Source organism: Trachurus japonicus, chromosome 11 (assembly GCF_045865225.1).
Source record: "Trachurus japonicus isolate A0001 chromosome 11, Traja_1.0".
Classification (NCBI taxonomy): Eukaryota; Metazoa; Chordata; class Actinopteri; order Carangiformes; family Carangidae; genus Trachurus; species Trachurus japonicus.
In genome coordinates this window covers 9,494,906-9,516,317 of record NC_140917.1, presented here as the reverse complement: position 1 = coordinate 9,516,317, position 21,412 = coordinate 9,494,906, and the positions used below count along the sequence as shown (strand labels likewise).

General features: G+C 44.7%; 2 protein-coding genes across 3 annotated transcripts in view; both read left to right on the top strand.

Moving 5' to 3' along the window:
* The window catches only part of LOC146978210 (secretagogin-like), a 28,564-nt gene extending 15,215 nt beyond the window's left edge, over positions 1-13,349 (top strand). For both annotated transcript variants that reach the window (XM_085790896.1, XM_085790895.1), the window contains exons 5-11: positions 510-566; positions 736-813; positions 896-947; positions 12,543-12,592; positions 12,738-12,797; positions 12,941-13,009; positions 13,186-13,349. In XM_085790896.1, coding sequence (XP_085647022.1) covers positions 510-566; positions 736-813; positions 896-947; positions 12,543-12,592; positions 12,738-12,797; positions 12,941-13,009; positions 13,186-13,311 — 492 coding nt within the window. In that variant the 3' untranslated portion in view covers positions 13,312-13,349. The remainder of the gene's footprint in view (positions 1-509; positions 567-735; positions 814-895; positions 948-12,542; positions 12,593-12,737; positions 12,798-12,940; positions 13,010-13,185) is intronic.
* Positions 13,350-19,227: 5,878 nt separating this feature from the next.
* On the top strand, positions 19,228-20,372 carry LOC146978209 (F-actin-uncapping protein LRRC16A-like). The gene is made up of 2 exons (XM_085790484.1): positions 19,228-19,291; positions 20,047-20,372. Exons 1-2 carry the CDS (start codon positions 19,228-19,230, stop codon positions 20,370-20,372), a joined length of 390 nt encoding a protein of 129 aa, XP_085646610.1.
* Positions 20,373-21,412: the final 1,040 nt, after the last annotated feature.

Below are 21,412 nucleotides of genomic sequence, written 5' to 3'. Positions count from 1 at the left end.
ATTGTTACAATTGGACCTGTTCTGGGACGTTAGGTACTTTGTTTTTATACTTCAATGACGTCATGTATGCTTTGAGATATCATGTATTCTAATTTAGTACTTGAACGCACATAACCTGATGTGTGTGAACATGAAGCCAGATAGTGTGACTCTAGCCTGATAACCAAGGACATACTGTAACTGCAGAGTTCTCCTAGTCTGTCAGTTAGGTCTGTTGCATTAGATACACGCCTGAACAACAACACACACATCATGTTGCTTATCACATTCTGAGAACATCCAACCTCTGTACGGGGCAGGCCCAGCCCAAGAAGATAAGTGTGACCCATTTCCTGAAATCTGGACTCACTCCTGACCGAGATCCTGCGAGAGCTCTGTCACTTTGAGTCCAGCGCTGATGTACTTTATCTGTGACCTGAGTAAACTCTACTACTTTTGTATGAAAGACTTCTCTGGTTTGTTCTTGGGCTTCCAATACAAAGAATCGGGACTAACAGTATCGTTTGCAGATCTGGAGAAACTACGACACAGACAGCAGCGGATACATCTCAGCTGTCGAGCTCAAGGTAACTAAAATTAAAACGTACACCAAACTATGTCAGTTTTTTATCTGTGTTGTGTCAGTTTCAGGTCCTTCTACATTGAATTTCTGTCTTTTTGCCTCTAAGCAATTAACTTTTGATGATAATTGACGTGGTAAATCTTGTTATCCCTGTGTCTTGTTTGGTCCTTCAGGGCTTCCTTCAGGACCTGTTCCTCCAACACAGGAAGTCAGTCACTCTTGAGAAACTGGATGACTACACTGACACCATGGTAACAAGCAGAGTGGTGGTTGATCATCTGATTGGTCCATCACCGAATGATAAATACATTCTGACAAATTTTCCCTCTGTAGATGAAGATGTTTGACAAAAACAAAGATGGCAGACTGGATCTAAACGACCTGGGGCCTCATTTATCAAAGAGCGTGTAAAAGTCCTCTTAAATTTTCAGTACGACGGAAAGGCAAAATGTGCGTACGACCAAAAAATATACACTCTTTTCAGATCTATCAAACTCCGCGTACACACGGCTGCACGGTATTTCCCTTGATAGATCACACCGGACCTGAGAAAAGCGTGGATGAGAACACGCCTCATACCCAGCCCCCTAAACGGCCCCATACAACCATATGTGGTCAATGCAAATCAGTTACGTGCATATTAAGTAGCCATGTGCACTCTGGAAACGTGTGGAATGACGTCAGTGGAAGACGGTGAAGACAACAGACGGACGGAGAGCGGAGAAAGAAGCGGAATTTCTCTGAAAGCGAGATACACGGTAACACGGCAATATCAGTCAGAAACATCATCTTGCATTGAAAGGCTACAATAAAAACAAAAAACTCCCAAATCTAAATGAAACAGAACAGAAAGAAGAAGAATCATATTTATTCTGCCCCTTATTTTAGATTATGTCATAATAATTTAAAGCAGGGTTTCCACTGCCAGTCAGTACTTTGCACCCCTTTCCACTAACCCCCCACTGCCGTTCACTGACGACTTTGATTTTCATTTGTGCATAGCTATATATTAAAAAAAAAAAAAAAAAACATTGAAGTCCACCAGTCTGTGACTTTTCCTAAAATGATGTTGGGCAGCACCCATTTTTGTTAAATACAATAAATATTATTCACACAAAAAATATCGATCATGTTTTCTCATTTGCTTTGATTTGCGCCGACATTATTAGGGCCACGGGCAATCGCACCGGGCACTGGTCCCAACAGCTATGAAATAGCTGCAGGGACCAGTGCCCGGGCGAAGCCCGGGCACTACTGTTATTGTGTGGATTTTTTCTTATTAGTGTGACTGCTGAAGCAGTCACACTATTGTTCTTCTGTTTGGCCATTTTCTTCCGCCTTTTTACGGTCTTCTTCTAGTCCTTCATACTTTGTGCTATTTCAACAATTCATATATCAAAACGTGCAGCTTTTTTTGAACTTTATCGGCATTACTTTTCTCTTTTTAACTCTTTATACTTTTTAAAATATTTAACTTTTTCTGATTTTTTTCAGCTTTATAATGTGTGTGTATTGCGTCTAACGAGCAGAGCCAGAGTGGTGCCAGAGTGGAGAGAGGCAAAAAAACATTTTAGAGTTTTTCTGGCTAAACTGTCAGCACGGCCACAAATTAAACTCTAGACAAATTATTTTCTCCAGTTTTGTAGCCACACTTGTCTTCTGGCTAAAATTCTGGTCAAAAATGCAAAGAGACTTAGATAATAATTTAAAATATTTTTTAAATGCAGCCAGGGAGCTCTCTGCTCTCATTCAGCTCAATGTATTTTTTTCACAGCAGCAGGAGAAGGAGCTCAACTTTGTAACTTGCTGTTAGGTGCTTTTTAATTCATTTTAATTCACCAAAAAATAGTCACAGGTCACAAAAAAGTCCTCTTCTTACTTGGTGTGGCTAATTTATACTAATTTCTCTTTATTTTAAGAATCATTGAAAAATCTCACATTCATCAAAGTCTCAACCTCTCTTCACCACAACTTCACTGTAGTGTAGGGGTTAGGGTGGCCGTTTGCCAACCCTAAGGTCACTGGTTCGAATCCAAGGGAAGAACTCTTGTTATGTTATGTTGAATTCTGCTCTCCTCCACCGCCTTCAATTGGTTACAGGTGTTTGTTATCTCCTTGATTACTCATACCAGTTTGCAGCACATCATCACATTACAATGAATGACAACAGTCTTGAAAGCAGTGTGCTCTCTGTAGCTGAGTGGCAGAGTAAAGGCTTAATGATCATAAGGTCATGGGTTCGATTCCTACCTCAGTCATTTCACATCATTGCTTGACTTTTGATTCCGATTATTCAGCTGTCATTGGACAGTCTTTGATTCCTGATAGTATAAAGCTCATTGTAACTCAGGTTCTCTGCACATTTACAAGCCTAATGTAACTTGAGTTCAGTGAGCTGGAGCCCAGCCCGAACTCACAAGACGGGCAGGCTTGCAGGCCTAGATGTGGTGTTGCACAGATGTGACAGTGACAGTTTCCTCATCATTAATCCTCATTATTATAGTAAATGAGGTTGCTCTTCAATATATTTCCAAATTTAAATAAAGGTTATAATAATAATTAAACCTGGGCTATCATCCTATCCTTCCTCGTTCATGTTGTGAGGACAGGACAAAGTCTCTTGGACATGAGAGGTGGGCAGGTGCTTCTCTTGCACTCCTTCACTCACCCACTCTTGATTGGCATATAAATGAATGTTAAATGAAAATAAAAACTAGTTTGGAAATAATACATACCGTACATGCAAAAATGCGAAATTTAAATAATATAGGTTAATATAAAGTATTTTCTATTCTATAGTGACTACAGCTGGCCAAAATTGGCCCCCAGCTTATCATGCCACACCTGTCATGTCTTAGATGTTATGAGTATTTCATGATACAATGTAGCCTAATAGTCTATATTGTTGTGTCTAGGGGTGTCCTCAACTCAGAATTGTGTTTATGCTGAATAGAAACTTCAAGTATTCATTGTGTGACCATGATATGATTACTTGTTTTGCAAAACATCAACAAGACATTATAACATCTGAACTGTTTATGATAGAGACGAGCTGTAAACATCATCTGAATTGTGAGATTATCTACTTTCCCAGGCTCCTTGAGTGGTGCCTCTATGACAAGGGACCGGGTGTGTGTAATCATGTGGTGCAGGATGTTACATTGTCCCCCTCTGCTGGCCTGGCCGTAATCTCTCCTCCCTCTCCGGTCCTGCGCTCCACCACTCGACCACGCTTCCTCTCGTGGGTCCGGGAGCGTGGTGCTCGCGGCTGGCTGGCAGACCTTTTGATTCGGTTTTTGTTTCTGTTCAGGGTTTAGGTTCCGGTTCTGTTGGGGATAGGGAAGAAGGTCGGTGCCTGGTCCGACGGCCCTGTGTGGGTTGGCTGCGGTGGCCGTCCTTTCCTTTTTCCTTTTGTTTCAGTTTGCCTGCCAGTCCAGCCGCCTCCGTTGCTCAGCTTGTTTTATCCCTCCTGCTTGTAACAATAAACCTTTTTACGTGCATTTGTAACTCCTGTCTCCACACTTATGTTGCCTCCCGTGTATGTACATAGTGGTCGTTTGGGGTCGTAACATAAATTGGGGGCTCGTCTTTTTGATCTTTCGGGATTGGTTTAGTGAAGTGCTGTGATTGCACTAGGAAGTGTGTGGAGAAGTATCAGCTGTGGCTGTAGGGATGGAGTTTAATTTACGGGAGTTTGTGGCCGATCCGTCATGGGAGGCGGTCTGGCGTTGCACAAAGGATAATTTGTTTTGGATGGCTGACCACTATGGTGTGGAAGTGAACAAGCAGGCTAAGAAGGCCGCGCTGTTGCAGGAGGTGAGTGCAGCGCTGATTGGCGGAAGGGTTCTGCCTGCTGTGCAAAGGGCTCCTGGGCAGGCGCGTCAGTCTGGTGCTGAGTCGGTGAGACTTAAGGAGCTGGATGTTGAGTCGCAGCGTTTAGCCACCAGGGAGAGGGAGTTGCGGCTCATGAACGAGCTCGAGATGAGGAAGCTCGAGGTTCGTATGAAGGAGTTGGAGTTGGGGGCAATTGTGAGACCAGCAGAGTTTGATGTCGCAAAATACATTCGTTTGGTGCCTCCGTTTAATGAGGATGATGTGGACAAATACTTTGTGCTGTTTGAACGGGTCGCTACAACGTTAAAGTGGCCGAGAAATGTGTGGACATTGATGTTACAGTGCGTCTTGGTGGGGAAAGCGCAGCAGGTGTGCTCGTTGCTTCCCCCGGAGGATAGTGTGGACTTTGATAAAGTGAAAGTGGCGGTGCTTCGGGCTTATGAGCTGGTTCCGGAGGCGTACCGGCAGAGGTTCAGGAGGCTGAGGAAGCAAGGGGGCCAGACTTTCGTTGAGTTTGTCCGTGAAAAAGAAGCCCTGTTTGACCGTTGGTGTTCTTCCAGCGGGGTGACTGAATTCAATGAGTTGAAGCAGTTAGTGCTGATGGAGGATTTTAAAAACTGCCTCCCTGAAGTAGTGGCCACATATTTAAATGAGCACAAAGCTAACGATGTGTTTAAAGCGGCAGTGTTGGTGGAAGAGTATACATTGACTCATAAACCTGTGTTTGTGGATCGTCCCTTTAATAAACCTGTTGGGGGTTTGAACCGTGGGAGTTTTGAGGGCGGTCGGGCCTCAGTGGGGGTCTCGGAAGGTGAGAGGAAACCTGCCTCGTTTAATAGGCCTGCCTTTAAACCTGATAGAGGCGGCCCGTTTGTTAAAGAGGGTGTGAAATGTTTCTACTGTAAAGAAAGGGGGCACATTGTGGCTGATTGCCCCGTGTTGGGAAGAGGAAATGTGAAGCCTGTGTCTTTGGTCAACTCGTTGGAGAAGCCTTTGGACGTGCCTGGGGTGTCTGCTGGCCTCGCTGATTTTGCTCCGTTCATTATGGATGGCTGGGTTTCGTTGTCTGGTGGCGGCCGTGAGGTCCCGGTTAAAATACTGCGTGACACTGCTGCCTCTCAGTCGTTTATTCTGGAGGGAGTGTTGCCGCTGGGTCAGCTGTCAGCGCTGGGCTCAGATGTGCCAGTGGTGGGTTTTGGCATGGAGGACTTAGATGTGCCTTTGCACAGGGTTCATCTCCGGTCAGACCTGCTGTCAGGCGAGGTAACTGTGGGGGTGCGCCCTGCGTTTCCAGTGCAGGGGGTGGCGTTCTTGATGGGGAACGATCTGGCCGGGGGTAAAGTGCTGGTTACCCCGGCGGTGACGCCAGTCCCTGTTAGTCAGTCTCCAGACGAGTTGGCGCGCAAGTTTCCCACTGTGTTTGCTGCCTGTGCTGTCACCCGGTCCAGGTACAAGAGAAGTGAGGAGGAGGTTGATCTGAGGGACAGTTTCCTCTGTGTTAATGATGACCTGTCTCCGTCTGAGGGGGTCACCGAGGCCGGTGTCTCTCCGGAGCTGAAGGACTTGACTCTGTCTCGGGAACAGTTGGGCCGGAGCCAGAAGGCGGACGTGTCACTGTCCTCGCTGTTTGAAGCCGCCGTGGCAGCGGAGTCGGTGGACTCTCTGTCCACGGGTTTCTTTGTGAAGGATGGTGTGTTGATGCGTAAGTTTACGCCGCCGAAAGTGTCTCCGGCCGATGACTGGTGTGTGTCCACTCAGGTTGTTGTGCCCCGCCCGTACCGGTCTGAGATTCTGAGTCTGGCTCATGAGAATCCTCTTTCTGGTCATTTAGGAGTGAGAAAGACCTACGACCGCATTCTGCGTAATTTCTTTTGGCCTGGGTTGAAGGGTGATGTGGCGCGTTTTTGTAAGTCCTGTCATACGTGTCAGGTGGCTGGGAAGCCGAACCAAGTCATTCCGCCGGCTCCCCTGTACCCGATACCTGTGATGTGTGAACCATTTGAAAGAGTGTTGGTTGACTGTGTGGGTCCGCTGCCCCGTACGAAATCCGGCAACAAGTTTCTGCTGACAGTGATGTGTGCATCAACTCGTTTTCCCGAGGTGTTCCCTCTGCGGAAAATTACTGCTCCTGTGGTTGTGAGAGCGTTGACCAAGTTTTTTTCACTGTTTGGGTTGCCTAAAGTGGTGCAGACGGACCAGGGCTCTAACTTCATGTCTCGTCTGTTCGCGCAGGTCCTGAAGCAGCTCCAGATTAAACACTCGTGTTCCAGTGCGTACCACCCTGAGAGTCAAGGTGCTCTTGAACGCTTTCACCAGACGCTGAAAAGCATGCTGCGCACTTACTGTCTGGATTGTCAGAAAGAGTGGGACGAGGGGGTGCATTTGCAGCTGTTTGCGATCAGGGAGGTGGTTCAGGAGTCCCTGGGGTTTAGTCCGGCTGAGCTGGTGTTTGGTCACGCGGTGCGTGGGCCGTTGAAGCTGTTACGAGAGAAGTGGCTGGATGAGAACACTGAGAAAAATCTGCTTGACTATGTGTGTGACTTTCGGACGAGACTGCGCCGGGCTTGTGAGATTGCCAGGGGGAACTTGGAGTCTGCTCAAGCTAAAATGAAGTGTTGGTTTGATAAAAATGCAAAAAACAGAGTGTTTCGTCCTGGTGACAGGGTCCTGGTGTTGTTGCCGCTTCCTGGATGTAGCCTGCAGGCTCGGTACAGTGGTCCCTACCTGATCAAAGAAAAGGTGGGTGACAGAGATTACATTGTTGCTACTCCAGATCGGCGGCGCAAGCACCGCCTTTGTCACGTTAACATGCTGAAACTTTATTGTGAGAGAGAAGAGGTGCAGGTACCTGAGACTGACAGGTCTCCCGAGTCGCTGTCCGGTGCTGAAGCTGTGTCGCCGCGCGTCAGCCTGGTGACAGGCGCGACGGGTGGGGAGCTCTCCAGTGCTGAAACTGACAGCTCGCTGTCAGTGGCGTTGACGGAGGGGAAGCTGTCAAACTCTGCGGTGCTGGCGGAGCTGCCTGCCCGATTGTCTCACCTCACAGAGACGCAGTGTGCTGATGTGGTTGCTTTGATAGGTTCGTATAGTGAGTTGTTCACTGATGTTCCTTCTCAGACTCACCTGATAGCTCACGACATTGACGTGGAGGGTTCCGGTCCTATTAAACAGCATCCGTACCGGGCCAGTCCTGAGAAGCGTGCGCGTCTGAAAAAGCAGGTGAGCTATATGTTGCAGCACGGTATTGCTGAGCCTAGTTGTAGTGCGTGGAGCTCTCCGTGTTTGCTTGTTGTTAAGGCAAATGGTGATGATCGTTTCTGTACAGATTTCAGGAAAGTAAACAGTGTGACGAAGCCTGACTGTTACCCGCTTCCACGCATGGAGGATTGCGTTGATCGTGTGGGGGGGGCCCGGTTCGTGACCAAGCTGGACCTGCTGAAGGGGTATTGGCAGGTGCCGCTAACTGAGCGTGCTAAAGAGATCTCTGCCTTTGTGACCCCTGATGACTTTCTCCAATACAGGGTTATGGCGTTTGGGATGCGGAACGCGCCCTCCACGTTCCAGCGCTTGATGAACGTCACTTTGTCTGGTCTGTCGTGTTGTGAAGCGTATCTTGATGATCTGGTTGTGTGCTCGGAGTCGTGGGCTGAACATGTGGAACATTTGGAGAGTGTGTTTTCTCGTCTGAAGGGGGCTGGGTTGACCGTCAACCTGACGAAATGTGAGTTCGCGCAGGCGAAGGTCACATACTTGGGAAAAGTGGTGGGGGGAGGACAGGTCCGTCCTGTCCATGCTAAGGTGGAGAGTATTTTGAACTTTCCGGCTCCAACTAACCGCACTGAGCTGCGCCGTTACCTGGCGATGGTGGGTTATTACCGGGGGTTCTGTAAGAATTTTTCATCTGTTGCCTCTTCCCTAACTGATTTGTTGAGTCCCAAGGTCAGCTTTACGTGGACCGAGGCCTGCCAGACGGCGTTTCAACACACTAAAAGTCTACTTTCCAATGCTCCTGTCCTTTCAGCACCGCGCTTCGACTGTCCTTTTAAGCTGGCTGTGGATGCCAGTGACACCGGGGTGGGCGGCGTGCTCTTGCAGGAGGGTCCTGATGGCGTGGACCATCCCGTGTCGTTTTTTTCGAAGAAGCTGGACTGTCATCAAAAGTGGTATTCAACCATCGAAAAAGAGACCCTGGCCCTCGTGTTGGCGCTCGAGCATTTCGAGGTCTATGTCGGTTCGACGTGCTGGCCACTTACGGTGTTCACGGATCACAATCCGCTTGTTTTTTTGAGTAGGATGCGCAACAAGAATCGCCGCTTAATGTGCTGGAGTTTGCGCCTCCAAGCTTTCAATATTGATATCAAACATGTGCGGGGTCGTGACAATGTGTTGGCCGACGCGTTGTCACGCCAATGATGTTGATTTACTGAACCATGTAGCTATTGTGTTGCTTTATTATTATTGCTAATGTTGTCATCTTGGCCATGGTTCAGTGACTTATGGTGGGGGTGTTACATTGTCCCCCTCTGCTGGCCTGGCCGTAATCTCTCCTCCCTCTCCGGTCCTGCGCTCCACCACTCGACCACGCTTCCTCTCGTGGGTCCGGGAGCGTGGTGCTCGCGGCTGGCTGGCAGACCTTTTGATTCGGTTTTTGTTTCTGTTCAGGGTTTAGGTTCCGGTTCTGTTGGGGATAGGGAAGAAGGTCGGTGCCTGGTCCGACGGCCCTGTGTGGGTTGGCTGCGGTGGCCGTCCTTTCCTTTTTCCTTTTGTTTCAGTTTGCCTGCCAGTCCAGCCGCCTCCGTTGCTCAGCTTGTTTTATCCCTCCTGCTTGTAACAATAAACCTTTTTACGTGCATTTGTAACTCCTGTCTCCACACTTATGTTGCCTCCCGTGTATGTACATAGTGGTCGTTTGGGGTCGTAACACAGGAACAGATGCAGAAATTTTTCTGGTCTTCCATTTTTTTTAACAGATTGGCTATTTTACAATATACAGTCTGTCACAAAAGTTCTTCATATGGCTCAGAGTTGAAAGGCTTGGCAGCTCGGTGTAGCTGTCAAGGTATAATAGGTATAGCTCACCTGGTAGAGCAGCTTGCACTGTGAGCAAGGACTATGCTCCAGTCTGGGATCAAATCCCAGTGGAGAGTTTTACACTAAATGCGCTGAATCTGTAATTATACAATGTCCAGCTGTCAGCAACCGGGGGGTGGGGTGCGAGGAGGTGGCTGGGCGGGTGCAAAACAGTGCAGTCTCCGCCCACCCCCCAGAGGTGAATTGCTAATGTGCATGGCTAATGAGCTGGTTTTAAAATGGCCGAAAAGGGTCGGGGGAGTGAGACTTTAAGCATCATTGAAAAATCTCACATTCATCAAAGTCTCAACCTCTACTTCATTGGAAGTGTTGGAATGGCCTAGTGGATAAGGTTCCTGCCAACTAATCACAAGGTCACAGGTTCAAATCCCACCTGAGCAGTCTTGTTAGTGTCAGCCACTTTGACCTTTAACCAATACCACTTGGTCTGGTCACAAGATCAAACTTGATAATGCATATGCGCCCCCACCTATTCTCTTTACCTCTTTCAATCTTGGTTTATGTTAACATGTTTCTTGTTTATACCACTGCACTAAGATTGATTTGCACTGGAACTACAGCTTTGGGCTAGTTAACTTCAGAGTGAGACAGAGTGCAGTTCATCAACAGACAACAGTCTCTGCAACTGTGTATACACTGGCCTAGAGGCAGAGTGAAAGTCTGCTGATCATGAGGTTGTGGGTTCGATACCTACCTTGGGCAACCATTTGTATGGTGATCACTGCTTGCACTATTTGCTAATTCTGCAACAGCGTTCAGCTGCTTTCAGCAGTCACACGCATTTCCATCAGGAAATGATACTTTATCTAGTTATTTTTCCACTTCCGGCCAACTTTCGGTTCGCTACTAGTCCTGCAACTCGAAGAGTTGCAGGACAAATTATATATCAAAATGTGCGTCCTGATCGGGATCGGTGTGCTATTACTTTTCTCAACAGTGTACGAATTATTCGCGACGTAAGTCGCGATTTACTGCGCAAAATTTTTGCATGTAAGTCAATGGGACGGGCGGGAAAAAAAGAGCGAAAAAGACCAATCATTGGAGTTTAACAAAAGTCTACTGCTCAGGCATACTTTCATCTAGAGACTCCATTTAAACTTTAAACAGTAGACACAAGTCTTGTGTATTGTCGTATTACTCCACGTTTTGATAGGTAATATAGTTTTTGATCAATCCCTGATCAATGACCATGATCATTTTTGGAGAAATTATGAGTTTATAATGGGTGTGTATTGGACAGAATGTTCGTGTCAGAGTGCGTGACATCATCGGTTAGAGTGGGAGAGAGTGAAGAAACATTCTGTATTTTTTCTGGATAAATTGCCACCACGGCCACAATTTACACTCTACAGACATAATTTTTTCAGAATTTGTAAGACAAACTTGTTATCTCTCATGTCATGTGCTCAAAATATCAGAGAGACTTACAGAATTGACAGAATCAGCCTCTGAGTGCGGCCACGTCTGTCCCTGCTCCTCATTGAGTCCAATACAAATATTTTCTGAGAGGAGCAGAACGGCCTGATGTTTTAAAACTGCCAGCGTCGCCAAAATATTTACTGTAGAAACACCAAATCGTACCGAAATTTTCAGTAAGTCCTTAGAGCAACGTTGATCTGTGTTTTGTTTTGATAGGAGTTACCGTTTTGTCATGCTAAGCCTAATTGTGAGACCGGTTTAGAGGCAGAAAATGGCTCTTTTTCTCCACGTTTCTGTCTGTCTCAGCCTGCGGGGGCCCCTATCGCCGTGGTAACCTCTTTGATCCTCAGGCCAGAGCTCGTTAACTTCATAAACAATCCACCTGGCGCTCGTTTAAATGTTTATAAACACAGACACAGCTAAATCAGACTGACACAGGATGCAGCTACTAACTAACTATGTGTCAAGTCAGTCACACACACAGACTCTAGAGCCAGCTTCATGTGATTACACACACACACACACACACACACACACACACACACACACACACACACACACACACACACACACACACACACACACACACGTAACCTAATGTGGTTACAGCTCCTCCATATCAGTGCTTATAGAAAGATGATCATGTGTCTGTCTGATCAGCTCTGTCTTGACCTTAAGATCGTGGGTTTGATTCCCATGTTGACAGAGATGGCACAACCCGCAGTAGCTCCCGTGGCCCATTCAAAATTTCCCGAGAGGAAATTTTCTAGTTGTGCTTGCTGCTTGCTTGTGTGTGTCCAGTCTGGCTACTTAACACACGCACGTCGCAGAAATTATTTTCCAGACTGGACAGACTGGTTGTGGAAGAGTTGTAGCCTACATGCAGGGTGAAAATATCAATATGATATCAAAAGAAAACGAAATTCGTTTTATAAAGCCAGTATTTAGGAGCAAACTAGTGTAAATGCACAGGGGAAAAATCTGAGTCGCTGTGCTTTTCATGTAAAGTGCCGACGTCAACACGTGTGCGGTGGTGGTGGTGGTGGTGGTGGGGGGTCATCATCACCACCACTTGCTACTTCAACACTTCAAACAGTGTCCGCGCTCCTCTCTCCCTCTCACACTGCAGTTCTCTGACTCTGCAGCGGTGTCGCCAATTCCTCTTGTTCTTCAAAAAGCGTGTAAATGCCGGTACGCCATGGTCGGACTGGTCGTAAATTTTTGCACTTACTCCCGACAAGTTTTGGTTTGATAGATCCCAAATTAGGCGGAGAAAAGTGCGTACGCACAAAATGGGGGAAAGAGCGTGTAAAAAAGCGTGTATCCACAATGATAAATGAGGCCCCTGGCCAGGTACTGACTAAAACTTTATCTTGTAAAATTTTACATTACAAACTCAGGTTAATTTATGAGATTTTTCATCATAAAACAAAAATACAAAACCTCCTGGAACCTGTTGTACACACTGAAGCTGATCAATGAACCTCGCTAAATATTGCTAAAAAGAAAAAGAAAAAAAAAACAAAATAACCCTGAATAAGTGTCTATAACCTGCTGTCATTTCATGCTTTTACTTTGAAATGTAAAATATTAAATGTCTTATTTAAATATAAATTCTATGTGTTTCTTGTTGTCATCAGAATTTTGGCCCTGAAAGAAAACTTCTTGCTGAAGTTTAAGATGGATGTAAGAAATAGAAATATTTCACAATAACAAGCACAGATCTGCCCCCAGTCATTAAACATCACTTTAAATGTTCCCATTAACATATTAATACTTTGTGCTCCTCTGAACATGTGTTGTTTTAATTTTCTGATGTGTTCGGTGTCAGGCCTGCAGCCAGGAGGATAGGAAGAGAGACTTTGAGAAGATATTTGCTCACTATGATGTTGTAAGTGTGAATTCAGCTGCTTTTAATGAGGTGTTCCTCCAGTTTACTGAATTCAATACGTTTTGTTCTTGTTTTCTGATCATGTTATGGATAAAGTCCTTACTGTTGTGTGTGTGTGTGTGTGTGTGTGTGTGTGTGTGTAGAGTCAGACAGGTGAATTGGAGGGTCCGGAGGTGGATGGATTTGTCAAAGACATGATGGAGCTGGTGAAGGTGAAACACTTCCTCCTTTATCAATCTTCACATTAAAGGTCTTCATGCATTACATCAACAGCAACCTTAGTTTTAATGGCACTGGTTCTTTGTTTGAAATGAGGCTTGGGCTACAGCTGGAATATCACTTTCTTTAAGAGCAGGTATTGACCACTTATCTTTAAACCCTCCTGCAGCCCAGCATCAGTGGGACAGACCTGGACAAGTTCAGGAAAGCTCTGATGGGTCACTGCGACATCAACGGAGATGGAAAGATCCAGAAGAACGAGCTGGCTCTCTGTCTCGGCCTCAAACTCAGCTAACGAACCCAACATCCACTCTTTCCTTCACCTCTACTCCTTATTTCCCTCTCTTCTGTCCTTCTTTACTCCCTTACTTTTTACTCCCTCCTTTCTTCTGTTTCCTCCCTGACTGGTTCTTACTTCGATGTTAGTCATTACATTCCCACAATTTTCAATATTTTTCTCTATTAAACTTTATATGAAATATACAGGGTATCCGCGGGGTCTTAAAAAGTCTAAAATTTGAAAATCTAAATTTTAGGCCTTAAAATGTCTTAAATTTGTTGAATTATTGTGTTCAAGTCTTAAATAATTTTAGCCTCGCATTTGCCCCTAAAAAAAACAAACATGTGTGAACTGGGAAAATCACAAAAAAGAAAGAGCACAACCTGCGATTGGTCAAAAACTACAAATCCCACAATTCTCTGGGCTCAACAATAACAGTAGTTAGTGTAAGTAAGGGAGAGTGGAGCTGTCGGTGAAAAGAGGAAACAACGCCACGTCTGGTCCTGTTCTATGTTGTTCGTTCACACCGTCACCGTTTATTCGTTACGTCCGCGGTGTAAAAGGCCGTAACGCAAAGACGCGATTAGGCGCGAGACGCGATTAGGCGCGAGACGCGGTATACGCGACTTTTTTTTTTTGCGACGCAATACACGCGATTCTTTTGGGGCGACGGGACCATCGCGTCTTCGTCTATTTCATCGTGAGGAACGCTTTTTTTTCGCTCGAGTTCTGACGCGCGACCAAACGCGAGATACGCGAGATAAGCGAATTGACGCTCGTTTTGACTCGTGACCATTTTGTGTGAATTCGCGTCTCCACGAGCCCGCCCATTTTCACAACAACAACAACATTTCTGCTCTCATCAACCATGGTTGAGGTCACAACGCTGCTGTAGCTGCTCTGGAAGTCCGAGACTCGTCTGAGGCCAATCGCCGCCGTCGTTTCTGGAGTTCCGGGCTGATGAGCTACAGAGACTTTAGAGTCAAAGAGGAGCAGTGCGTCGCTGTGTCGGACTGTTTGGATTTAATGAAGAAGCTGCACAGAGTCAGGTGAGCAGAAACTGCCCCCCCTCCTCCCCTCACCGTGGAGCCGCTGCTGTCTCACAGCCACCACCGACCCCTAGAATAAAACAACACTAAGCCGTGGATGAAATGCCGACGGCCAAAACAGCCGCCAGCAGGTCACTGACTGAAGAGTTTTAAAGTAGGCACATGAACGCAGCTCAGACCGGCCCGGTGCCTCAGCACGGTGTCCTCTATGAGGGGTGGATAGTGCCACGGTTACCCAGCCAAAGGAGACTGTCGTGTGGAATTGACGTCTGAACTACGTCGCCTCACCTACGTGTTGATAAGTACGTCGCCTCACCTACGCCGCCGCCCCCACCCCCCATCCCTCCTCCCATCCCTCCTCCCCACCACACACACACACCTGCAGTTTGTAAAAAGTAGCTACTACTGCCTAAGCTGCACAAAGCACCGTCAGTACATATAAAACACAGCTTAGGCCTAAGAAAAACAAAAAGTGAATCCAATATTGAAAGACTGGAATTCACTCAATTACTGTAAATTGGGGAAAGTGACAATGAGGGGATCGACGTAGCCTACTTTTTTTTCTTCCAACTTTATTGAACAACAGACAATTCAGACATTCCAGGTGTCAGTACAATAGCTAGATTTACACATGACAGCATAAGAGTTAACTAAAGAGAGAACAATAGAATTAACAATTAAAAAAAAATACATTTCTTGGTGACAGAGCTTGTAATCAATAATGTTCTTGTTATGATGTTTAAGTTCTATGATTTCAGCCCAGAGGAGTGCAATTGTTTTAATGGAGAGAGTATGAGCGATATAAAAAAAAAGCACGATCGCAGCCTGAAGCAACAGTGTTGCTGCGAGAGGAGGCTGCTTTTAATTTTTCTGACAGCTCTTGCGCTACTTTTAAATATGAAGCTTTATCCATTTAAACTAGGAGCAACATCAACTGTCATTTTAAATTGTGTTTTATATTGTTAAATATTTCACTGATCGCAATTATAACACGAGTGTGTGTTTTATTGGAAGCGAGGCTGGATAGGTTATAGTGAGTGTTTTTAGGTGCTGCTGCAGCTAGGTACAAGCAAATCTCATAAACAAAGACCTTTTTAAATGTGAAAACAGTGGAAACTTATTCAAGATTTGAGTTTGGGCAACACTGAAATATAACAGGCGACACATCGGAATTAATTTATTCACGGCCACATTAAGTGAAATTATTAACTTTACCGATTATCCATCTGATTATCCGTCCTGCTGCGAGCGAACAACTTCTATCAGTGGTGACTGTATATAAAAGTAAAATATAGGCTATAGCTAATGACCTCCTGACACTCAGCTCAACGGGTGAGGAGAACATCATAGGTGGAGACAACTCTCGGCGGAGACGCTCAGAGAGAAAGTCAACAGCAGCGGATCAGCTGATCTCTCCCTCCGTACAAACGCTCCGTTCTGATCCAGCTCCACTGGACTTTCAAAGTAAAGGTGACGCAGCTGTAAATGAGTTAAGTGGTGAAACAGCGGCGCCCTTATATCCGATTTTATGATTAAACTCTGAACATAACAGGTTATGAGCTAAGCATAAGTTACCTGTGGACCTGTAGTTTATAGTCACACAGTAGGTTATGTTAATAGACAAGCATCTATGGGACGCTTTTAGCTATTTCATTTAAAACAAATCAGCTCAGCAAAGATGGGAAATAATATCTAATCATAATTAATTCGAGAATGGACGAGAATTAATGCACGTGAGTCTGGCCGCAATAGCGGATCAGATCGGACCATCAGGTCTTTAAGAACTGTAGCAGGAATTAAGCACTTTCAGAGGTTTTGTTCATTCACTAGAACTTGTACAAAACAGACCCGGCTTCTAATTGAGACCGGCTTTTATTTGCTGAAACCTGGAGACAGACCTGACCCAGTGCAACCGGCATCTCCCTTTTCGCCTTTTTTCCCCCCTCCTTTTTGAGAATTTACAGTAGGCTACATATGATGGTCTGGGAGACGCTGTGCGCTAGGCTACTGTAGGGGGATGAGAAGGCTCGTGGTTCAAATGATACTTGATCTAAAAAAGCTCTGTCTGACCAGATGGGGGGGGTTACAATAGCCTATCCTCCAGTCTTTAGGAGCATCATTAAAAAAAAAAGAAAAAAAAAAAGCGATGGTCACGGTGGAGCTGAGAAGAGCGGAGTTGCACTGCTGCAGCTGATCAGCTGACATGTGGTCAAGACACAGACTTGTCCAGGACTTCAAACTCAGAGATTTCTGTCTTCAGACTGTCCTGACCTGTCCCTCGACATCACACAGGGACAAATCACTTTATGCTGTGATTTAAGTAGGCTATTAAATACAGTAGCCTAGGCTAATCTTAATTTCGATTAATTAGCCTAATTACAAAGCCTCTAATTAATTAGATTAAATCGAGTCCAGGCCCTATAATATTGTCCTACTGACGACGACTGCAGTGAAGTTAGTTTGAAGTTGGATATTTGACAGACATTCGCTCACTCACTCGCTTCTCAATACATTAAAAATCCATATAAAATATAAGATGTGTTCAAATGCAATAAAACAGGTGTGTGTCATAGAGGAGGCTTAGCTCTACCATCCTGTGTTGATTTTGAGTCAACAGGTCACATGACCTGGAGTTATTGAGCTCTAATGCTCATATTTACAGTATAAAATAAATCAAAAATCCATATAAAATATTACATTTGTTTAAATGCAATAAAAACAAGTGGGTGTCATAGAGGAGGCTTAGCTCTACCATCCTGTGTTGATTTTGAGCCAACAGGTCACATGACCTGGGAGTTATTGAGCTATAATGCTCATATTTACTGTATAAAATATATTAAAAATTCATTTAAAATAGTAAATGTGTTTAAATGCAATAAAAACAGGTGTGTGTCATAGAGGAGGCTCACCTCTGCCATTCTGTGTTGATTTTGAGCCAACAGGTCACATGAATTTTTTATATAGGCCTATTTTATACAGTAAATATGGGCGTTAGAGCTCAATAACTCCTAGGTCATGTGACCTGTTGACTCAAAATCAACACAGGACAGAAGATCCAAGTCTCCTCTATGACACTCACCTGTTTTAATAGCATTTAAACACAAATAATATTTTATATGAATTTTGTATGTATTTTATACAGTAAATATGAGCATTATAGCACAATAACTCCCAGGTCATGTGACCTGTTGACTCAAAATCAACACAGGAGGGTAGAGCTAAGCCTCCTCTATGACACACACCTGTTTTTATTGTATTTGAACACATCTTATATTTTATATGGATTTTTAATGTGTTGAGAAGGAGTGAATGTCTGTCAAATATCCAACTTAAAACTAACTTCACTGCAGTCTGACGACGGCGTAGTAGCAACGACGTGTGTTTCACACGTCGTTTCACACGTTTGTGGTGACGACGTACTTAGTTCAGACGTCCAGAGCAGGCGTAAATTTGTTGGTAATTCTAACATACGCCGCCGTCACGTCGCCGCCGTCACACGTTCCTTCAGTGCACTCGCCGTGACGTCGCCGCCGGTCTCTCATCTGCTGTCCCATCCACTCCCATTCAAAAATCCACACGTTCAGACGGCGACGGGAGGGGAGGTTGCTCCTTCTCCTACTCCTGGTAATCCTTGATTTGGCACAATAAACTCGCCATAGTCCTCCTGTATTTTACCTGGGTCGCTACGGAGTTTGATATGAAAAAAACAAGAACCGCCAGGCGCACGTCGCGGTGGAACTGAGAACAGCTGAGTTTTCCGCTCCTACAGCTGAACATCTGATCTGTGGTGAAGACGTACAGAGACCTGCCACAGTGTCACGGTGCATTAATATAAACTTCAACCTCAGAGCTCTGTCCTCAGACTGTCCTGACTGTCCCTGAACACCACACAGAGACAACATGGAGCTTTATCATGATAATTAGTACATACTTAGTAACAAGCCTGTAAGTTCATTTCATCTCAGTCAGTGGGCCTTTGTGGTAAAAGAAAGTGAACAGGTTGATGGAAATAGGCAGGATTAGGAATGAATAACTGATGATTATCTAATTTATGGACAGTTTGAAACAGAACTTTGTTTCCTTATTTATAGTTTTTTTCTCACACATTTTATTTATTTGTTTATTTCGGGCATGTCAAATTTAAATCATCATCATCACACTTCATCTTAGTTCAAGTAATACAATACACATGGCCGAAAGGGAAAGCGGGAGAAGCAAAATCTTATCTAGTCCCGCCCCCATTACCCACAGAATAAAATCTTTATCGTTTTCTTTTCTTTTCTTTTGCTTTTTACATTTTGACATAACATTCTTTTACTTATGACATTAAATTAATTATTAATTCATTTAATTAATTATGAATGATCATATACTTCATTAAAAATCAATATATCCAGTAAACTGTGATCCAACTTTTAAAATTTTCTTGTTTTTCTTTCTTCTTCTTTCTAGTGAAGTGAAGCTCAGCATGGCGTCGTTTCTGTCCGACCGCATCGTGGATGAGATCCTGGAGTCTCTGTCCAGGTCACAACACACTCTGGTGAGTCTCCTCTCCATCTGTCTGTCTGTATATCTCATCTTTTTATTCTGTCTTCCCATCCATTCATCCCTCCCTCCCTCCTTCCCTCTCCTCCAGTCCGACCACCTGACCAGGAAGGGTCAACCGCTGCTGCGTCCGGAGCCTCCGATGGAGGCGGAGGTCCTGGATGAGACGGTCCTCCAACCAGAGAACCAGGACCATGAGCAGAAACAAATCCAGGAGCGAGACCAGCAGCACGGACTAGAGGACATCTGCATGGTGGGAGAGAGTGATGAGTTTAAAGTATTTAGAGAAGACAGAAGTAAAAACAACAACATAAAACCTGTTGTTTTCTGTTTTCAGATGACTAAATCCAAGAGGAAGAGTATTCTGGTCCGGATGCTGCGTCCCGTCTCCGTGGCGTTTGGTGAGTGATGCAGAAAATCCTCTGAAATTAAACACAATCCCCTTTGTTGGTCTTTCATGTACTTTGTCACTGCCCTTCATATTTCCTGATCACATTATTATAATAATGAAAGTCAGCTCTGGATTGGAGCTCTAATTAAAATTTCTAGATAGATAGATAGATAGATAGATAGATAGATAGATAGATAGATAGATAGATAGATAGATAGATAGATAGATAGGATACAAAGAGGAAGTATATGATAAAATATATCCTACAATGTCTAAAACAATAGAATATACACTACAAGTGCAAAGGGATCAACTTAGACATAGGCTAAATACTGTGCTACATAATTTGAGTGCAATACATAATTTAAAAATGATATAATACTAATGCAAAAGGGGCGAAACATAATTTAAATTTTTTTAAATGTGGTGTGTTGTTTCATCAACTTCAGTCTCATATCTAAAGAAACATTGACAGTGTTTTTGTTCAGTAACATCTTAAGATAAAACTCCTTTTTTATACATCAAAACACTGTTGTTTATTTATAACTCAGTTAGTAATATTATCTACGACTCTTCTTTCATGTCTTTGTAAATAAACACACACATTATCTCTTTTTATTCGACTGCTTAGTTAAAGAACATGATAAAAAAATGACTTTCAGCTTGTTTGGAGTTTGACGTCTTTCTTTATTTCCAGTCAGTTAATTCCACTGAGAGGCGTCACTAACTAACCGTTCATCATGGTTTTGCTTCCGTCTGTAACAGAGATGGAGTTCGACCTGGACAAAGCTCTGGAGGAGGTTCCCATCCACGTGGAGGACCCCCCTCCTCCTCCCCCTCCTCCCTCACAGTCATCGGACAGGATGTCGGTCTACCAGGGAGACCTCCCCCCTCCCCCGCCCGCCGCCGCCGCCGCTCCCCCACCGCACACAGACTCTGTGTGTCTGAGCGAGCTGCTGCCTGTGGAGCACGTGACGCTGGAGCATCGAACCAAACATCGACCCAAACCAAAGAAGAGGACGAAACCCAGTCGACCTCATGTAGGTGTCATCAGTCATAAGCATGTATTCACATTTTATAATAAGAGTTAATTAGAAGAGCTAATAAAAAGTGATTTATTTTTTAATAAAAAATAATGTTTTTCATATTCAACCCTTTAAAGATTGATTTTCTGTTTATCTTTTCCAAAACTCATTACTTGAAAATAGAAAAAAAAAAATCTTTGGCACTGATCTGTTAGTGAAATCTCAAGAATCAATCAATTGACCATTGATTAAAACATTATTGATGACCAAGGTGAAATAGTTCTTTTACTTCTGTAAAAGTAAATACCTACAATGTAAGTCACTCTAATTTTTTGTGCTTTTATTTTCTTGCCACCATCGACCTCTCAGCGGGAAGCAGCCAGCAGCTCGGTGCCACAAGAGCCGGAGCAGAACAGCAACATGGGAAAACTGGACGAGGGTCTGGACGACTTTTTCTCCAAGAAAGTCACCAAACTCGGCTTCAAGTGAGATTTTCCAATGTTTTTGTTACTTTAAAGCAGAAGTAAGCGGAATGTTTGCGTTAATATAAGTCTTAAATAGTTATATCTTCCAACAGCAATCACTTATATAGAGTGTTTGGTCTGAAACACGGGTCTGTCAGTCACTCTGCTCTGCTGTAAGCCGAGGAGAAAACTTTCCTTGTATCCTACAACCTTTATCCAATAAGGAGAGAGAACGGCATAAAGGGGCGGTCCTCTCTGTGTGTGCAGCCAAGGGATGCGCGTGAATGTGGTGACGTAGGGACGAGGGCGGGGACTGCTAACTCCATCGGCTGACAGGAAGTTAGCCAAAACGACCGGATCGCTTACTTCTGCTTTAAAGAACTACTTAAAGTGTTGCTATGGCCACGTGGATAACATTAGCATCAAATTCCCGTGTGCACTTTTTTAATTCTAATATTTTTTATCTTCGTCAGACTTCCCTCCGTCAGAGGTCAACCGTCCAGCTCGCAGGATTCGGCGGATAAGAAACGCGAGTCCAGGAAGAGCGGTTTCTTCAACCTCATCAAATCCCGGACGTCGCGCTCGGAGAAGAGCCACGGAGCCGCCGCCATCACCCCACCCCAGCCCGCCTCCTCCATCACC

What these genes read in the sequence shown, in the direction of transcription:
- LOC146978209 (XM_085790484.1), top strand. Translation starts at nt 19,228, where the DNA reads ATGACTAAATCCAAGAGGAAGAGTATTCTGGTCCGGATGCTGCGTCCC. An exon ending in TCCCGTCTCCGTGGCGTTTG is followed by an intron (nt 19,292 to 20,046) that starts GTGAGTGATGCA and finishes CGTCTGTAACAG; the next exon opens with AGATGGAGTTCGACCTGGAC.